Raw genomic sequence first — 17,563 nt, 5'->3', positions numbered from 1 at the left:
CAAGCTTTTATTTTCTCCCCGGGTTTTCGATTGGCCTGTGACGACAACACAAACACTCGTCTGTTTTTACTGATGATTGTGGAATTCAGTCATGTTATTTGTTTGTTCACATGTTATTTGTGGACGGGTTAAAAGCATTTTACCTATACCGGTACTTAAAATATGCACTTAAATATGTATTGTCGTACATAAATATATGACCCCATTCTGTCATTTATCAATCGAACTAAAATATTTTTTTTACTCTCATAATAGCTTACATTTCTGGACATAGAATTTCAAATTGTATGAGGTTTTAATTTACATTATTTTGCATCCGAATGGGATATCCTCCTAATACCCCCTTTTTATCTTGAGAAAAGCTGTAGAATATTAACCCTGTTAGCGGGGCCGCGTTACGTGTCCACGCTAGATGGTACAAGTATTGTTTGTTTCTTAACATTGCGTCAATGTGTCATCATAATCAGAAACATCGCAGCGCTCCAGTATGTACTGAACACAATCAGAGCATAACTGAGGGGAATGAAATGCTTTTGAGAGTTGAGATATATTTGATGACACTGCTGACGGCGTCTCAACGCGTGCTAACTCATCACTTCATGCGTAATTACACCACTCAGCAATTATTATGTTGATTTCTACTTCAAAGTAGATTTGCAGTTAAAAATGTGTTTGTGCATATTCTGCTTAAATTACTCAGGCTTGTAATAAAAAAATGTAATGCCAGGATTCAGTGTCAAGTGGTGATTGCTGTTGATGGATGACTGCACCACAACATCAACTCCTTGATGGGGAAAATATACGTTAAGATGTATACGTTTCATAGCTGCTTCACTGAATTGAGTTTAAAAAAAGCTGGTGATTGTGAGCTTTCTGCAACTTTACAACTATATCAGGTCAGTGGGTTAGAAGAAACCATTTCGTCCGACTCTGTCTGCAAGGAAAATGTAATTTCCTTGGCCACGTCGATGCTTCAGTCAGGTCTCTAACAGTTACTCACGACACGGTGCTTCATGAAATCCCCCGAGACGACCAGCATCGACTCCTGCCTCTTCAGCTGGTGACGGGATCGAGTCCAGTGATTTGATTTATGTCGAAGCAGGTGAAGAAGCACTAAAATACTCGGTGCAGAATTAACATGGGGTAGCAGAACAATTCAAACAAAGATCATTGAGAATACTGTGCAGACATTCACAAGGTTTCACTGATCTCCTATCTGGAGCTGGAGCTAATGTTATGTTCGCTGAAAGCTACAGCAGGACGTACGACGGCTCTCCAAAGAACTGGAGAAAAACGTCTCCATGTTGTCCAGCTTCGTGAAGGTTGCCACAGGGCAGTCCAAACACATTGCCTCGCTCAACGCCTCCATCCAGGATACAGTTTTGTGGGGCCCCGTCGCCTCTCCACGGTCTTCCTCCTGCTCCACCCCCAGCCATCACCCGTCCTGGTCGGAGGTGATGGGATGCTCAGGCAAGGCAGCCTTATCCTCCTGGAATGGGCCTATCCAACTTCTACGCTCCTCTGCCCGATGATGAGGGCTCGGTCCACCCGGCTGATGCTCCTGCTGCCACGGAACCACACTTCTGTAATATGAACTAAAACATGATTTCATGTGGCTTAATACAGCACTTTATTTTTCAGGTCTCTGTAAACAAATACAAAAATATGTAATGCATTCTTATTGGTTGAAGAAAATACATAAAATTCCAACCTTTACTTCTCCCATGTTTTAGTAGTAGAGTAAAGGATAAAACGGATCGGATCGTGACTCCGTAACTTCATAATCTGATTGGTTGCTGTAACTGCAGCTCAGCTGTGTTTGTGGGAACGGCCGAATGCAATGAAACTTGAATAGAGGACAACTTTATGAGGAAGTAAGCGGTATTCCCAATGGGCTTTCCTTGAGTACTTGACACACACACACACACACACACACACATACACACACACACACACACACACACACACACACACACACACACACACACACACACACACACACACACACACACACACACACACACACACACACACACACACGCGCGCGCACCAATATGTCTATTTAGACAGTATCATTGGCTTCGGTTGTGGGTTTTAAGTGTGTCTGTGGCCCACTGCCCAGCTCTTTAAACTGGAACACACAACACACTCTCTCTGGGCACACAAACAGGCTCAGTTTTCTTCATACGCTGTCCTTCATTCATGCACTCACACACATACTCACACACTCACGCCAGCTACGACGTTCCAAATCAGGAATTACGTGGCTGCTGACAAAGAGTACAGAGCATGAGACGCAGCGAGGTATGGAGTCCTGCTCCTCGCTGAGATCAAATCCTTTTGAGTGTGACTGCTGCGTGGCAGAGGACGACACAGCAGAGGACTTCAGGTTAATCTCTGAGAGCGGGCGCGTGTTTGAGGTTTGATGGCGTCTCTGCTTTCCACGCGGCAGACCACAGACAGGAGCTCAAACCTTTGCTGCCGGCCGTTCTTGCTCTTCTTGTTCTTCAAAGAAGGCCCTGACGTGACTGAGTCGCATGTCGCGGCCCCCGTCCTGTTTATCTCGTGAGGCAGATATTGTCAGATAGTGTTTCCATTAAAAACCTGTCGGCTCTCTGATGATGGTCATCTTTAAGCTGCTCCTTTATGGGGTGACCACAGCGAACCATCATCTGCATTGAAGATCAGCTCTCCATCATTACATTACGTCACTGTCTGCGTTCCCTTTTTGTGTCCCTCTTTTCTGGTTGTTTTGGGAATGAGTGACCTTGTTTGTTCTCATCAAAACCTTGCCTCATCAGGAAGTGCCATCGGCACGATACAATCTGGGGTTACACAAACAAAAGTTGCATGGTGATGACACGCAGCTTTGCAAATAAGAAATATGTCAACGCAGAAGTGCTTTTCTTAATTCACACCCTGAAAGGATGAAGTATAATCACTCTGACTTCTCACGATGTGCCGCTGGGGCAGAATTTGAATTTCTCTGCAAGGGCACTGTCAAATCTAATGGCATTCCCATCAGCCCCAGCTAGTATGAATGTCTTGATTTTTCCCAAATACAAAATCAATTTGATGGTTTTTAGTCAGTTTTATCTTGGTTTTAGAAGCCATCATCGTGTTGGTCGTTTCCCAAAATAAACGGAGACCCTTGTGCGTCATCAAGGATTCATTCTAGAAACAATATCTTCACAATTCATGAGAGAAAATCACTATATTTGATCATTTCTCCATCTTCCTTCTAATCACAAAGTGCCTATAAAGGGTTACTACGTCTATTCCTTTGCGCATCACAAATGGGTTCAACCTTATAAGAAATCGCCTGCTGAGGTTTGATCTCATCTCGTATTGAGCGTGTGCAGCGCAGTGCAGTTTATTAAACAGGATGTCAGAGTGGTCAGTGGATGGAGGGGGAGATGAGGTTTGAGGTGGACTCTTCCCTAAGGTATACTGTTCTCAGTAAATGGTAAAGGCCACAATACAGTAATTGATGTTTTTCATGTATGTGTGTAAAATGAAATGCATTTGGTGTACTCTAATTGCAGGCGTGTTATTGCTCGCTTCAGCCTCTACATTTCACCACAAACATGCACACTGGTCAGAGGGACAGATGTGTGTTTGGTGCATTTTGTGTTTGTGGGGTAAAGTTGGCTTCAAGCAGATAAATAGTTGGTGGGCGTAGAGTGATTACTGGCTATGGATCGTGAACAATAAGGGGAAAGTGAAAGATCCTACAGTAAAGGCTGAAGTGCTCTGATTAGCTATTGAACGCTGGTACAGGAGTGAGGAAGGGGCGCAGACGCAAAGGAGGCATGGTTGGAGGGATTATGATGGTGTTGATGATGGCAGCAGTGATTGCCTATTCAGTGCCCAAGCGTGGCATTAGTACAGGTAAACAGGGGAAGAGCACCTGTTATCAGGCCACAAACACATCCACACATTTACCCAGAGAGCAACAGTAGAGAAAATGTTGCTATTCAAAATGAGAGGAGGAATCCAGCCACGGCCGAATGAAATTGACTTTCTCGAAAACCCACAACAATGCAGAGAAGGAACAGAGGACTATAATTTACTGCTTATTTATGATCATTTTATTTCATTTTGAGCAGGATTGAGTAGACTTTGGCTTGGTCCTCTCTTTTGCTTGCTATGAATACGTCTTATGCTGATTGTGTATTCCACTGGTTCACAAGCAGACTATTAAACTCACGAGTCCAGACAGACTGTGTATATTTTTCTTTGTCCAGCACAGTTGACAGAAATTAAAGGTCACCGTCACAGCCGGACACAGTTTGAAGACTTCTGCGCTATGTGGTTAAAAACTCACGTCAACAAATTGGTTAGCCCGGACTTTAAGCTTCTCCTCAGCTTTCTTTCTTTTTTTTGTGTTCCAAAGGTCACATTTTTGAAACCCTGTTATGTAAATTTATGTTATAATCGTGCTTTATTTTAGTTGTTTTTTTCTATTCGTGGAATAACAGTGTTAACAAGTTGGTGTGTGTGTGTGCGTGCGTGCGTGCGTGCGTGCGTGCGTGCGTGCGTGCGTGCGTGCGTGCGTGCGTGCGTGAGAAATGTTGGCTCCAAAGTTGTGTCACATGGACGGAGACCTTTAGTCCTGAAAGAAACTCGATACATGCTGATAAAGTCGAACACAAATATGAATCTACAGGACAAATGTCACAGTGGACACGCTCTGCTGACCGAAGACAGTGTAGCTCCCTTTCTGTTGTAAAGGTGAAATCAAGACGAGCCGGAAAGATAAAAATAGTGTCGAAGGCAGAGTACTGTTGATTGACTGAGTGATGGCAATAGTGGAGATCACATAAGTGAACCGATCAGAGACAGACCTAAATGGAAGCATGGTGTGGAGAATAAAAGACCCTAGTGAATGGAAGGATAGGGGGAGTAATGTGATCTCTCGTTAGGGAATAAGCAGCCATACATGACAGAGATGAGCAGAGACGAGGGTTGGTTAGCATGGAACTGTGACAGAAAGGTGATGATGGAGCGAGAGCCTGGTGACTGCACGAGGTCAGAGAGATGGAGGGTTGACATGTGGAGACACAGGAATGGGGCAAGCTTTCAGCTCCCTTTCGTCGAGCTTAAACCACACAGAAGCCCACCAGTGCATTAAACTCTACGTTCAACCATGGTTTAAGAATATATGAGACATTGTAAATATTATCTTTTGGGAAAAATCTTCCCCCTGACCCTGAAGGTGGATTTTCATCAAACTTAAAACAACAATAGTTGAACTTCAATAACTTCCGATAAGTTAAGATAAATAAGATATTGATATATATTTTCATCTTTGTAGATGGCTGTGTTGTCCGACAAAGGCAGAAAATATATATTTTACATTATTGTCAAACAATTCATTAATAGATTGTGGAGTTAAAGAGATGTGGGTGTTTGAAGCAGCTTTTATTCTATCCGAAGAAGACAAGGGTACATTTTAGCATGATGTGAGATATTGCTGTATGTAATCTGGATACAAAAATGGCGTTCTACTCTCGTAATTGTGCTTGCATGGCGATATGGTCTCACAACTTGCATGCTAACAAGCCCTTTTTAGAGAAATGCCAATGACAGTGAGGTATCCAGATCAAGACTGGGAATAGCAGTAGAAACATATTAAAGCATCTAAACCTGATTAGAAACCTTTTTCATTTCTTCCAGTGATTGAACAGGAATTGTCTTGACGCAGCACTGGTTAGTCCCAGGTGTGTGTGTGTGTGAGTTTGTGTGTGTCAGACTGACTGATCTTTCCTTAGGCGGATGCCCAAAGAGCATATGTAATCTCTTAACTCAGGTTATCATGTCTCCCTGATTGCTGTGGTAACTCCGAGATCAAGCCTCCTGTCGTTGTAATGTAAGCCCGAGTGCAGTGAGTACAGTCTAATTATCATGTTTCGCTAAAATTACAGTGAACGCTCATCCTGACACCATTCTACTTCTTCCGAAGAAAAAAAAAAAAAAAAGATTCAATCCTTCATGACATAAACTGAGGTGATGCATTGTCGGGGGCGATAGATTTGGCCCCGTATAATGTGGGCGTGGATGATTTGATTTGCGAGCTGAGCCCCTGCATGAATATTTCACTGTGGACTCCTGTGTTATGCATTTTGCACACTCAGCGGTTTGTAGGGCCTGGGTGATTCATTTATCACATTTGTGAAAAAAGGTTAAAGCTACACGTACTGGTGAGGGCTACTTTGTTACATTATTCCTATATTTGCTGACTCTAAAGCTTGCTGGCTCAGATCATTAAAACACTTACATTGTAAACTGCTATGTTGGCTGTATTTTATTTATAGGCAGTTAAATTTCCTCGATGAAAAGTGGGGAAATTAATTTACTAGTCACTGAAAATAAACATGAAGAAGTTCCTATGTTAGTTTTAGTCTCTCTCTTTCAAGACAGTGTTGATAAGGAGCATATGTATCTAGATATATATAGATATATATAGATGTGTGTGTGTGTGTGTGTGTGTGTGTGTGTGTGTGTGTGTGTGTGTGTGTGTGTGTGTGTGTGTGTGTGTGTGTGTGTGTGTGTGTGTGTGTGTGTGTGTGTGTGTGTGTGTGTGTGTGTGAGACTGGATCATTCAATATGTTCTGCTTGAGTTAATAATCTCTTATTAGCATGACTTGAAAACTTGATTTATATACTAATAGTGACAAGTTGCAGCTGACATGAGTGACTATAGACTGTCCAGCGAACATATATGCAAATGCTCCGCGTGTGCATTCAGCGCATATCATAGAAATGCATAGCACATTGAAATTCTCTGTGTAAATGAAAAATGTGCACATTTCAAGACTTGAAACTCAGTGTCAATCAACGTCATTATGTCCCACTTACATATTTTAACATCTTCTCCATTTAAAAGGCCAGAAACTGACCAAGATCACATAATGCACCATGTCTTACAGACAATCATCAAAATTACATTTCCTTCAGGATTTTTTTGTAGAAGACTGGCAACACACCATTGTTTATAATTGTTTTCATATTTAATATATTGTGTACAAAAATATACCCTGTATTATGACTTCTGAGAAGCATCGGCTTTGTTTTCAACAAGCTCAGTGACACTTCAGTAGTTGTGCTCATGCTAAAGATGGTCATTGTAGTAGTGAGTTACTAAACTGTATTCCATCAGTGTAGTCTTGTTTCCAGCTAGAGGTATAAAGCAGACTGCATGTCTGTAGGAAATATCGGATCATTCGCATAATAGCATTGTGGTCTATCAAAGTAAGTCCTGGCGACTGCGGAACGACATTAGCATGTGGCTAAATCCACTGTGAAATATTGAAGAGAAATGTTTGCCATAAAAAGACAGAAAATTTGGACTTAGAGAAGTTTGATTTGTTTTTTAGCATTTTAACTAATTTGCTACAGGGATCATATGTGAGTGTTTTTGTTAAGTGCTTGTTTCAGTACTCGCCGGTCACTGTGGTACAGTGCTGGGCTCCATGTCAGCCGTGGCTGATAAAGGAGCTCAAAGGTCAGGGCCTCAGCGTCCCGCCACCATCACTGTGCACTAGAATGATCATGTAGGGTGTAAGTTCTGGGGGGAAAAAATCAATAATAGAAAAGAGCAAAGGGAGAAGGAGGAGGATGGCGGGGGTAGAGATCAGCTGCTGAAGATCACTGCTGCAGGTTTACTCGGAGCTAAGTGGTGAGCAGAGATTTTCCATAAACAGAGGATGATGGATCTTATACACATCCAGCAGAGAAGTTCAGTCATACAGAAATCATCTCCAGCCGGTCACATATGCAGATATAAGACGATGTTACGTCAGTTTAAAGGAAATGGCTTCAGTCACTTCAAGGAAAATATTTAGATTAAATCAAATCCAGCAAAAATTCACCTTTTTTCTTGTTTTTGACAGTTTCCAGGAAAGAAATGGTGAATGATATGAAACCAAAATAAACAGTTTCCCCCTTTATAGTAAATTTGTTGAAATATTTAAAAATGGAGACTTTTCATATATTTCGTGACTTAATTTTTGTGATGATCAGTCAATTTTAAATTACAACTAAATATCACTCATAAATAAAATGGGTCTGTTCAAAAGTGTGCAACTGACCAAATTCTTTTTAACATTTCACTAGTTATAATTTAAAGAAATCTCTGAATAGGCTAAAATGTGCTTCCACAATCCCATTTTCAATTTTATTTATTTTTTAGCAGAAATGCTGTGCCTTTTTTATTATTTTCAGAGAAAATGAGAAAAAAGCTCTATGAAGGGTTAACTAAATATTTTTAGTCCTATTACCTGAAACATATACCCTGATTCCTTTCTTATATACATTATAAAAAAATCTCTTGATATCTGATGATAGCTCTTTAATTCACAGATTCTTCATCAACATGATTTAATGAGAGGCAGAAGCAGTTATTGATCCTCCTGTTACACAGGTTTTCCCCTGAAGGACCCCCAGACAGACCCCGGCTGCATGACAACAGCTCCCCGCAGCTAAAAACAAACAGACAAAGCCCCGCCTTTTGTCCGAGCCAAGCTGCCACGAAACTTTGAAATAGTTTCTCTATTTCTGGCCGTCTTTTGGCAGCTTTTAATCAGCCGTTTAACTCAAGACGGTCGGACGTGTTTTTGAAGCTCTCGAACAGACCTCAGCCTCAGGCCTGGTCACACGCTGCCGCCGCAGCTTTGTGGTTAGTCTCAGATTCATTAATGACTCCGGGATCGTAACGCTTTCAGAATGAATGGTGCAAAAGGTGCTAAAAACCTCGGTCTTGGTGTGTGCTCCTGTCGTTTGCTGTAATCATCCTCGCTAAGGTTGCAGCGTTCCGCTTGCTGCCATGTTACATTGACAAATTGCATCCGTGATTAGTGCGAGTCTAGAACAAATAATCTTTGTTTACCCCGTGGCTCTCTCTGATGTTTATTTACAATTGTTGCGCTCATGTTTCATAATGAATGTGCTGCTGTTTGGATAATTTGTGGCGTCTTTTCTTCCTGAGTACGACTCCTCACCTCTGGTTCCTTCTCTCTCTCTCTTGTGCCTCCCATCAGGCGGACGCCAAGATGGTGTGCGATGTGGTCAGTCGCATGGAGGACACGGAGCCTTACTCCGCCGAGCTGCTTTCCGCCATGATCCGTCTGTGGTCCGACTCAGGCATCCAGGAGTGCTTCAGCCGCGCCCGAGAGTACCAGCTCAACGATTCAGCGCAGTAGTAAGTCCGTGCGGTCGTTCGTCGTGTCGATTGAATGCTCTGCGATTTTATCTAAGTTCGCTGGACAGTATCATTTCGTCAATGGCTTGAGCATTGTTAACCTTGTACTTTCAAACAATTATTCCCACAAACCCGGCTTTAGATTGAAAAAATGGGAGGGGAAAACCAAGCTAAATGTAATTAATGTTATTCCAAACAGCGTGGGAGCAGCTACTTTAGCAACCTGGCAATGTTGAGTTTAGTTTGCCAGTAACAAGTTCTAAACAACAGTTTGACTTGTGTTTATAGTATTGTTGTCTGTTCGCAAGTGTAGTCTCATTACAAAAGCAACCAGGAGCAATCACTACAGGCCCAACATGAAAACTACATTGTTTTCAGTGCCTCCGCTGTTTCCATGTCAACGGACATTGTTTTTAAAACATCGCAGTGGAAACGTAAAACTCTTCTGAAACAATGTGTTATCACTTGAAATGATGAAAACAGGGCCTTAAAGTCTGCCTGATCTCTACAATGGCTGCCATGTGTTCCTGGTTTTAAGGCTTGTGTAGGACAGCCAGAGGGTTTTTGAACTAGCAATGTGCACTACACTAATATAAAATAGATAGAGGCTCATCACTTTATTTCTATCAAAGGCTAAAGCTGTGGTCAGTGCTTACAGTGCAAGTATTTTTTTAGTGTAGATGCGGCTGTTGTCGCTTCAGTATTTACACGATATGAGACGATATCAATCAGGAACTTTAACTGGATGATATTGTGTACTTTACTCCTATTTGGACGGGTGTGCTTTCACACAATAACAGCTGTGAATACTTTCATTACTGCTTGAAAAATCCACAGCAGGGTGTCAAAATATTCACAAAATATTGTTATTATGATTATTATTAATATTATTATAGAAGATCACACTGACAAAACACTGCTGTGATTTAAGAACTTCTCCGAATTACATCACAAAATTATGGAAATACGGAAACACAAGCTGTGAGCATGTTTACGTTTTCAGTCTTTCTGTACCCCTTCAATTGAAAATAAATGGAATTCCTTCCTTTCGACAATATGGGAATCTCCACTACTCATTACATTACATTATATATACATTATACAGAAAACAAATAAGCAATATCCTGAAATCCTGTGGGAGGTGCAGTGTCTGTATTGGTTTCAGTTGCTTATATTCAGCTCAAATATGAGAAAAATGTGATTTTTCTACTGAAAAAGTGACTAAAATCAGACAGTGAACCACCACTTTCCCATTAAAGTTTTTTTTTGGAATGACAGTGTCAACTGAACGAGTTGTGTACATTTCTTCCACTTTTATTTTTTAGGGACATATATGTAAGTTTATGTTTTTACCAAGGAAAATGCCAAAAGTACAGTTTTAGATTCCGTGTTTGCTGGTTTTTGCGCTACAGCCAAATCAGCTGTGTACTCGTTCTATTTGTTGCCAGTACTGGTCAATACATGACTCATTATCACCTTTCAACCAGACACACCCAAAGGCACACAACACTTTATTTATAATCTTCTAAATGTGATCATGCTTATGCTTTTACAACACACGATCAATCAGCATTTCCAGTGCGGGGACCTAATTTATGCTGAGTGCCTGTATGTGGGTGGAGGGGAGAGAGAAAGGAGAAGGAGTAATTTCCCTCTAGTGCCATGTTTGTGCATGTAGCTCTTGTTTAATTGTGCATCGTACATCCAGTGAAATGACACAGACTGGCACAAAGAGAAATTAAAGTAGATTAACGGAGAGATACATTGGTCAATGTTGCAGCGTGCAGGATAAAGTGCAGTATACCTCACATACTGAATATGTATTGTAGTGATCACACAAACTCATATTAGACTTTACATACATTAAACTGCTGCATGCAAGTGTCTCAACACCTCAGACTTTACCTAATAATATTGAAGTTATTCATCTTGTTGCTTTCTCTTGATTTACGTTCAGATTTGCTCCCACAGTCGAATAATAACTAAATTAAATTGAAAACTGTACAAGCTTCCTCTACATGGAAAAATTTACTTCTTTCATAAATAACGCTAATGTCGGGGAATAAATTAGGGCAGTAGGAAGCAAAGACTCAAAGAAACAAAAAAAAAAAAAAAGCAGCTATCCAATTAAAAAAGGTGAGAGAGGACAAAAGATGGAAGGAGACGAGAAACGATACTTTAATTTTCTGGGTACATGGCTCTGAGATGGAGTGAAAATGTAATCCTATCAACATTTACATATGGTCAATTAACTCAAAACAGCATCTGGTGTGTGTGTGTGTGTGTGTGTGGGTGTGTGTGTGTGTGTGTGTGTGTGTGTGTGTGTGTGTGTGTGTGTGTGTGTGTGTGTGTGTGTGTGTGTGTGTGTGTGTGTGTGTGTGTGTGTGTGTGTGTGTGTGTGTGTGTGTGTGTCATATAGCTTTGTGTGACTGTGTTAAATGTCACATTAAAGATTGATGCTCACTTCCTATTATGTTGTGACCTGTGGAGCAGAACAGACCAAGCAGCCAATGAACTGATAGGACAGCTATCACATGATCAGACCACACTCGGCGTGCGTGCATGCGTGTGTACGCATATGTATGTGTGCGTGTGCACGCAAACATTTTGTATTACTGTTATGAGGACCTAAATCTGTTAAAATGCACATAATATAGCCACCTGTCATCCTTTGGCCTGCGTCTCCATTTTGTTTTTTTTTGTAAATAAAAATATTAATCGAAATTGTTCCACTGTGTTACCCCACAAATTGAAATAAGATAAAAAATCCACGCATGCCTGTTATTTATTTTTTGTCTTTGTCATGGCCCTGACTTAAAAAAAAATGGTTCATTTGGAGGGGTCAAACCCACCTACCTAACCACCCACCTAAAGCACAGGACACTTCACATGTATTTGAGGGTGAACTTGTACATGTAAAGGTCAAAGACTAGAAAGTGATTGAGTCTTATCAGAGTCACTTATGAGCATTTTGGGAACAGAAAACAAACCAATATAAAGAGTTGGGGTTTTTTTTGTTTTTTTTTAAGGTTATAATGAGTTAAAGGTTAGGTTCAAGTAAGTCTTTTCATTTACTACAACAATTGCAATAGCATTTTATCTCTCTCTCTCTCTCTCTCTCTCTCTCTCTCTCTCTCTCTCTCTCTCTCTCTCTCTCTCTCGCTCTATTTCTGTATGTCTTGATACAAATGCGCATGTGCTGACCTATTTACCACAATACACATTCGCTCTCTCTATGATTTACATCCATGCCTTTGGAACACACACACACACACACACACACACACACACACACACACACACACACACACACACACACACACACACACACACACACACAGTAAGAAAGACCCTCATTAGAACTCAGTTTAAACCCTGAAAGACGCTTGGATTACGGCACACATCTGCAACTGGTAGAAATGTCAACTATCTCAAATCAATTATTATAAAGGGCAAAAGTAAAGACATGGAGTGTGGGGCAGGATGACCTTATTATGTTAATTATAAGATATTCAATGTGCATCTTGATTAGCATGCAAAATTTGTGGAGCAACGCTGATTTCATTCCGGTGGTGATAACATAAAGCTGGTTTGTCCGGTGCTAAAAGTAGTGATGTCATACTACACAAATGTGTCATCATTTATCTATCGGCATTCCTTTACTGTATATGAGACGTCCTGGTGCAATCAGTGGAGCCCTGTTGTGTGAAATTACCTGTTAATTTAATTGTGCAGGCAGCTTTTTCCCTCCTTTCCATTTGAGTCTCTTTAAATGTTGTACGCAGACTTTATGGTGTTGCATCATTGTCGAAAAGCTTGTTGTTGTTGTGAACACGGAGGAAGAGATGTTGAACTAAAAGCTGGGTGACAGCGATGAGTAAGGACGTCTGAGGTCACCTTCCTTAAGCTCGCAATAGAGATAAACATGGTTTGAATACATAATACTGTATTTCAAAGTGAATCCACACCAGAGATGTATTGGGAATTATGTGTTATCCTGTGTATTGATGTATTTTACATATCAGCATGTTTAGTGTTGATATGCATCGCTACTGATTTTGTTTTTCTCCAGTACATTGAGTGTCTGTTTGGCAGCTCAATGTACGCAGGGTTATGGCCTGGGAATGATGGGATCGCTTTCTGTAGGGAGCCATATGTCAGTGTAAATGACTAATGTAGGGTCATTGCACTTGAGTTAATACAGCAGGTGATCAATAGGAGTGTGCTATAACTTGGCATCCACTCGCCTGCATAATTGCCCATTTATCTGACCTCTCCCTTGCTCTGTGTTGCCATTCTGAAGCTCCTCCTGGAGCCCCATGATTGTGCTTATTTGTTAGCATTGTGTTGTACAAAAGGATGAGATTTTGATTCCAGGGGTGGAGGGTGGATGATTTCATGTCAAACAGTAATGCATTAAGAGTGAAAATTATGTAAATATTATGCAAAACAAACCTTTTCATGGTTTTAAAGGCTGAAATATAGTAATTGTTTGTGTTTTCTGAAACTATATGATTGTGTAAATGGTTTATTTTTGACTTTATACTTTGCCAATATCATCCCGTCTGACAATAGAAGCCATAGGAAATTAAGGTCTGTTTGCGTGACATAGCTTTCAAGTAAATATGGAACATTTTTGCTGCATTTTGTCTTCATTTACACAACCACGGAGCTTGGAGTCGCTGAAAATGCCACTTTTTGAGAACAGCTCGTCAGGTGGAACTTTTTTTAAATGTTCCGTATAGGGTAGGGTAAGAATAAAACGATTATAAGCTTGAATTTTTATGGTTTATGTGTAATATATCTATATAGATATTGGTGTTTGGATTAAATTGTGGATATACTTTTTTTTTTTTTTCAAACATCTGTTAAATTCAAATTTCTTAGCTGTAAAAAACATAAAGATAAAATATTCACATTTAGTTTTCTAATATCATAAAACAAATAGCATAAATGATAAACATTTGACTAATTCAGTAAACTCCCCCCCCTTATTATTTTTGAAAAGCTGCATTTGTTCATATCACACAGGTGTTGTTTTGTCTTTATATAATGTAATGATAATAAACTTCACAAAGGGCTGCCAAAAACAGACAATTTGAAAACACAGTTTTCAATCTTGGGCCTTATTTTGGAATTTATTGTTTTATTACCTAATAAACTTGGATTTGGTGCTGAAATCAGAAACCTTTTCTTTTCATGTTGGGACTTCTTTTGAGCCTCTTCCATCGATAATCTGTAGTGGAGTCTGGAGTCGGCTGTTAATCGACTTGCTGCACGATGAAGAGTCATATGGGTACAAGGAGAAAGATTAATGCAGGAGTGGTCTATGTACTATATGTTAGGCATAAAAAAAAGAAAGACGAGACAAAACAAAACAAGCTTTAAATGCATGCATAAACCATTTGGTATCATTATTGTATTCTACAGTACACACTGTGTGCATGCGTGTTACACATTCAGTTGTATATGGAAAAACGGCGTTGTTGGCATTTGTGTTCAAATCCTAAACTGCAGGGTGGAAGCGGTGAGCGGACTGTTTCTATTCAGAGATGATTCAACCTCCTGTGATGAGAAAGGTCATGAAAGACAAATCCATGAGCCCCGACTATTGTGGCTGACCTTTCCCACTGAATAGTTAAATATCCTCGAGGAGCTAACTCGCTGTCACATTTTGGAACACTGGTGGAGAATCGGGAGAGACGGCAAGAGGAGACACTTGAATGGTCAAACATGAGGACAATCAGCGCAATCATTTTTTGCATGATTTTCCAGGAGAGCGTTGTAATGATTCGTCAGGCTACAACTTGCAATTATAATCAGCGTTTGTTTTCATCTGCTGTCATTTCTCAGGGTGTGACGCCACATGGTTTCTCCAACCAATCATTAATTACCTGAAGTGACCCAAACGTTTGTATTCTTCATTTATACCACTTGAAAAATTCCAATTGTTTACATGATAAATATCGAATTTTGACTTCTAAAAATATTTAAACGATGACCGCAAAACCTTTTCCCACATATCGATAGCAATATTACTGTATTTTACTCTCACACTGTTATAATTTGTCCTCCCTTGGGGGGGGGGGGGGCGCCAGAGAGCTTCCGGGAGCAGCAGCAATAGAAATCTAGGGGTCACGTGGAGGCTTTTCCCACTTTTTCTGAGAGAAAATAATGATATTGGGAGCAAACTTATGAACTATTTAACCCAATTAGGTATTTTTACAACTGGTGTCATTGTAAGTGCGATGAAGATGACTGACACTTGCTGGTACGGTAGTTACAGACTGTATAGAAAGACGGCAATATTTCAAAATCAATGCATCTGACCTGAAAAGTTACGTTTTACCGCCTTTGGCTCCCCACAGCTTCTAACAATATTATCTTATAATGTCATAAAGAAGTGTGACACTAAAACAGAAATCACCATTGGTGTAAGTCACAGGTGGGCAACCAATTTTCCCAAAGGGCTCCATGAAAAATTAGCACAACTTTTGAGGGCCGAGACTTAAGGTGACTTGGGTTTTTGCTAAATAAGAATTACCAGATGAGCATTTCTAAACATTAACCTGGACAATATAAAAGTCGCCCCAAGTCTTGGACATCAAATGACGCGGATTAGTTTAATTTTACGTCAGTCACTCTGGTGTTAATCAGTCATTGGTGAGATTGCTACTAATCCCCGCCTCCTCAGGACGGCTTTCTGCAGCGCCCCAGGCTGCTCACACACACACACACACACACACACACACACACACACACACACACACACACAGATTACTAGAGAGAGAGAGTGAAATCCTCTCTACTTTGTTGGCATGAACAGATTTCGGCAGTATTGCAGTTTATTAATGTATTTTCTTCATAAAAAAAATAAAAAAATCCTTGCTTCCACTAGGGGGGGCCGCGCCCTCGATTGGCCAGCCGCCACAGTTTTTTAGTGTAGTCTAGACTCCAGAGTAGAAGAGAAACACACATCTTTCTTCATCTCACATGCTCTTTGTCTCCTCTCTTTCTACTTCCTCTCCGTACCACGGTATAACCCATATTCCTCTCTGTGTAATCAATAGTTATCACTTGAAGCTGCGTGAGTGTGCTTTGTGTGTCTGCACTCATACTTGAGCGCCGCTTCACTTCTTCTTACAATCGCCCAATATCCCCTCCCTCGCTCCCTCTCCACCTTTATCTCTTTCTCTCGTACAAATAACCGTGCGTCCCTTTAAAAGCACTGAAACAACTCTCGCTGATCTCTAAGTGACAGCTTTACATCCATCACAGTGGATGGAACCTCACGTTTCCATCTCTGCCAGCGTTCTGCTACTTGATCAGAGGGAGAAGTTTATAAGGTCTCGCAGTAATCAGAGTATTACAAGACGTAACACCTACTACCAAGTCAGCACAAAAGATTCAGCTCTTCATCATGTCTCCTTTATCTTGCCGTGAATTAATACATGAGGTGGCGTGATGGCTCCTCTGCCAGGGGGCTGCGGTGGGGCCGCACTCCCACTCAATCTGGGAACTGGGCTGTTCGGGATTATCTGATTTATACTCGCACATTAAAAAATAAAGAGCCACTTCCAGGGATATTCCATTACTTAACAGCAGAGTCATCTTACCTACAAAATTCTTATTCTCAAATTTTACCAAGGGGCAATTTGCTCTGGTAACTTCACGGCATTTCAGACCACCGTCTTTAATCCATCTCACAGCGGCAACCCGAATAAAGTAATAAAAAATTTGGGACAATTCGGTTAATTGTTGAGATTGTAGAAATAGTTCGGATCGTATTGTGCTTTGGAAAAGCATTTGTTTTTTTCTAGTTTAATGCATGTTATTAATGCAAATAAATGTCTGTATATGTTAACATTTAATTTAATTATTACTTATTCAACTTTATTCTGCAATATTCATTACCTTGCCTCAACGTCTGTCCTGTTTATTCTGTGTGTAGCTGCGTCACACGAGGATTATTAAAATGTTTCTGGTTCTGATTTATCTTAAGAATAATGGGAGTCTGTGCTTGAACATCAGCACTATGCATATAAACCTACTGCCAGTGACACTATTGATTCTAATCATACACTAGATAAGTCAGAATTAGTGATGTTTTCAGTGATCAACATAGTGCACCTGAGGAAAGTAGCACTGGCTAATATATTGGAAATCTTGAAGGAGGGGTGAATGGTCGGTTGGTTTCGCACCGCTTTGCATCATGCAGTGTTGTATCTCCACAAATATCCTTCACCGTCAACACGGGCTTAAAGTTTTACATTTAAACATGTTTTAGTGAGTGTCCTGTGAAGGGTCGATGTGTAACAGTTTTGTAGAGATTATAAAAATAAATGCTTTATCTTTATAAAA

General features: G+C 40.5%; 1 protein-coding gene across 2 annotated transcripts in view; it reads left to right on the top strand.

Annotated features, from left to right (window-relative positions):
* Window positions 1-17,563, top strand: part of LOC308116589 (guanine nucleotide-binding protein G(o) subunit alpha) — a 104,943-nt gene that overhangs the window by 63,143 nt on the left and 24,237 nt on the right. For both annotated transcript variants that reach the window (XM_080474847.1, XM_080474848.1), the window contains exon 4: window positions 9,042-9,202. In XM_080474847.1, the coding sequence (XP_080330973.1) occupies window positions 9,042-9,202 (161 nt within the window). The remainder of the gene's footprint in view (window positions 1-9,041; window positions 9,203-17,563) is intronic.

Source organism: Lipophrys pholis (genome assembly GCF_963383615.2).
Source record: "Lipophrys pholis genome assembly, chromosome: 11".
NCBI lineage: Eukaryota > Metazoa > Chordata > Actinopteri > Blenniiformes > Blenniidae > Lipophrys > Lipophrys pholis.
The sequence above is the reverse complement of the archived record's forward strand: the minus strand, read 5'-3'. Positions and strand labels throughout refer to the sequence as shown.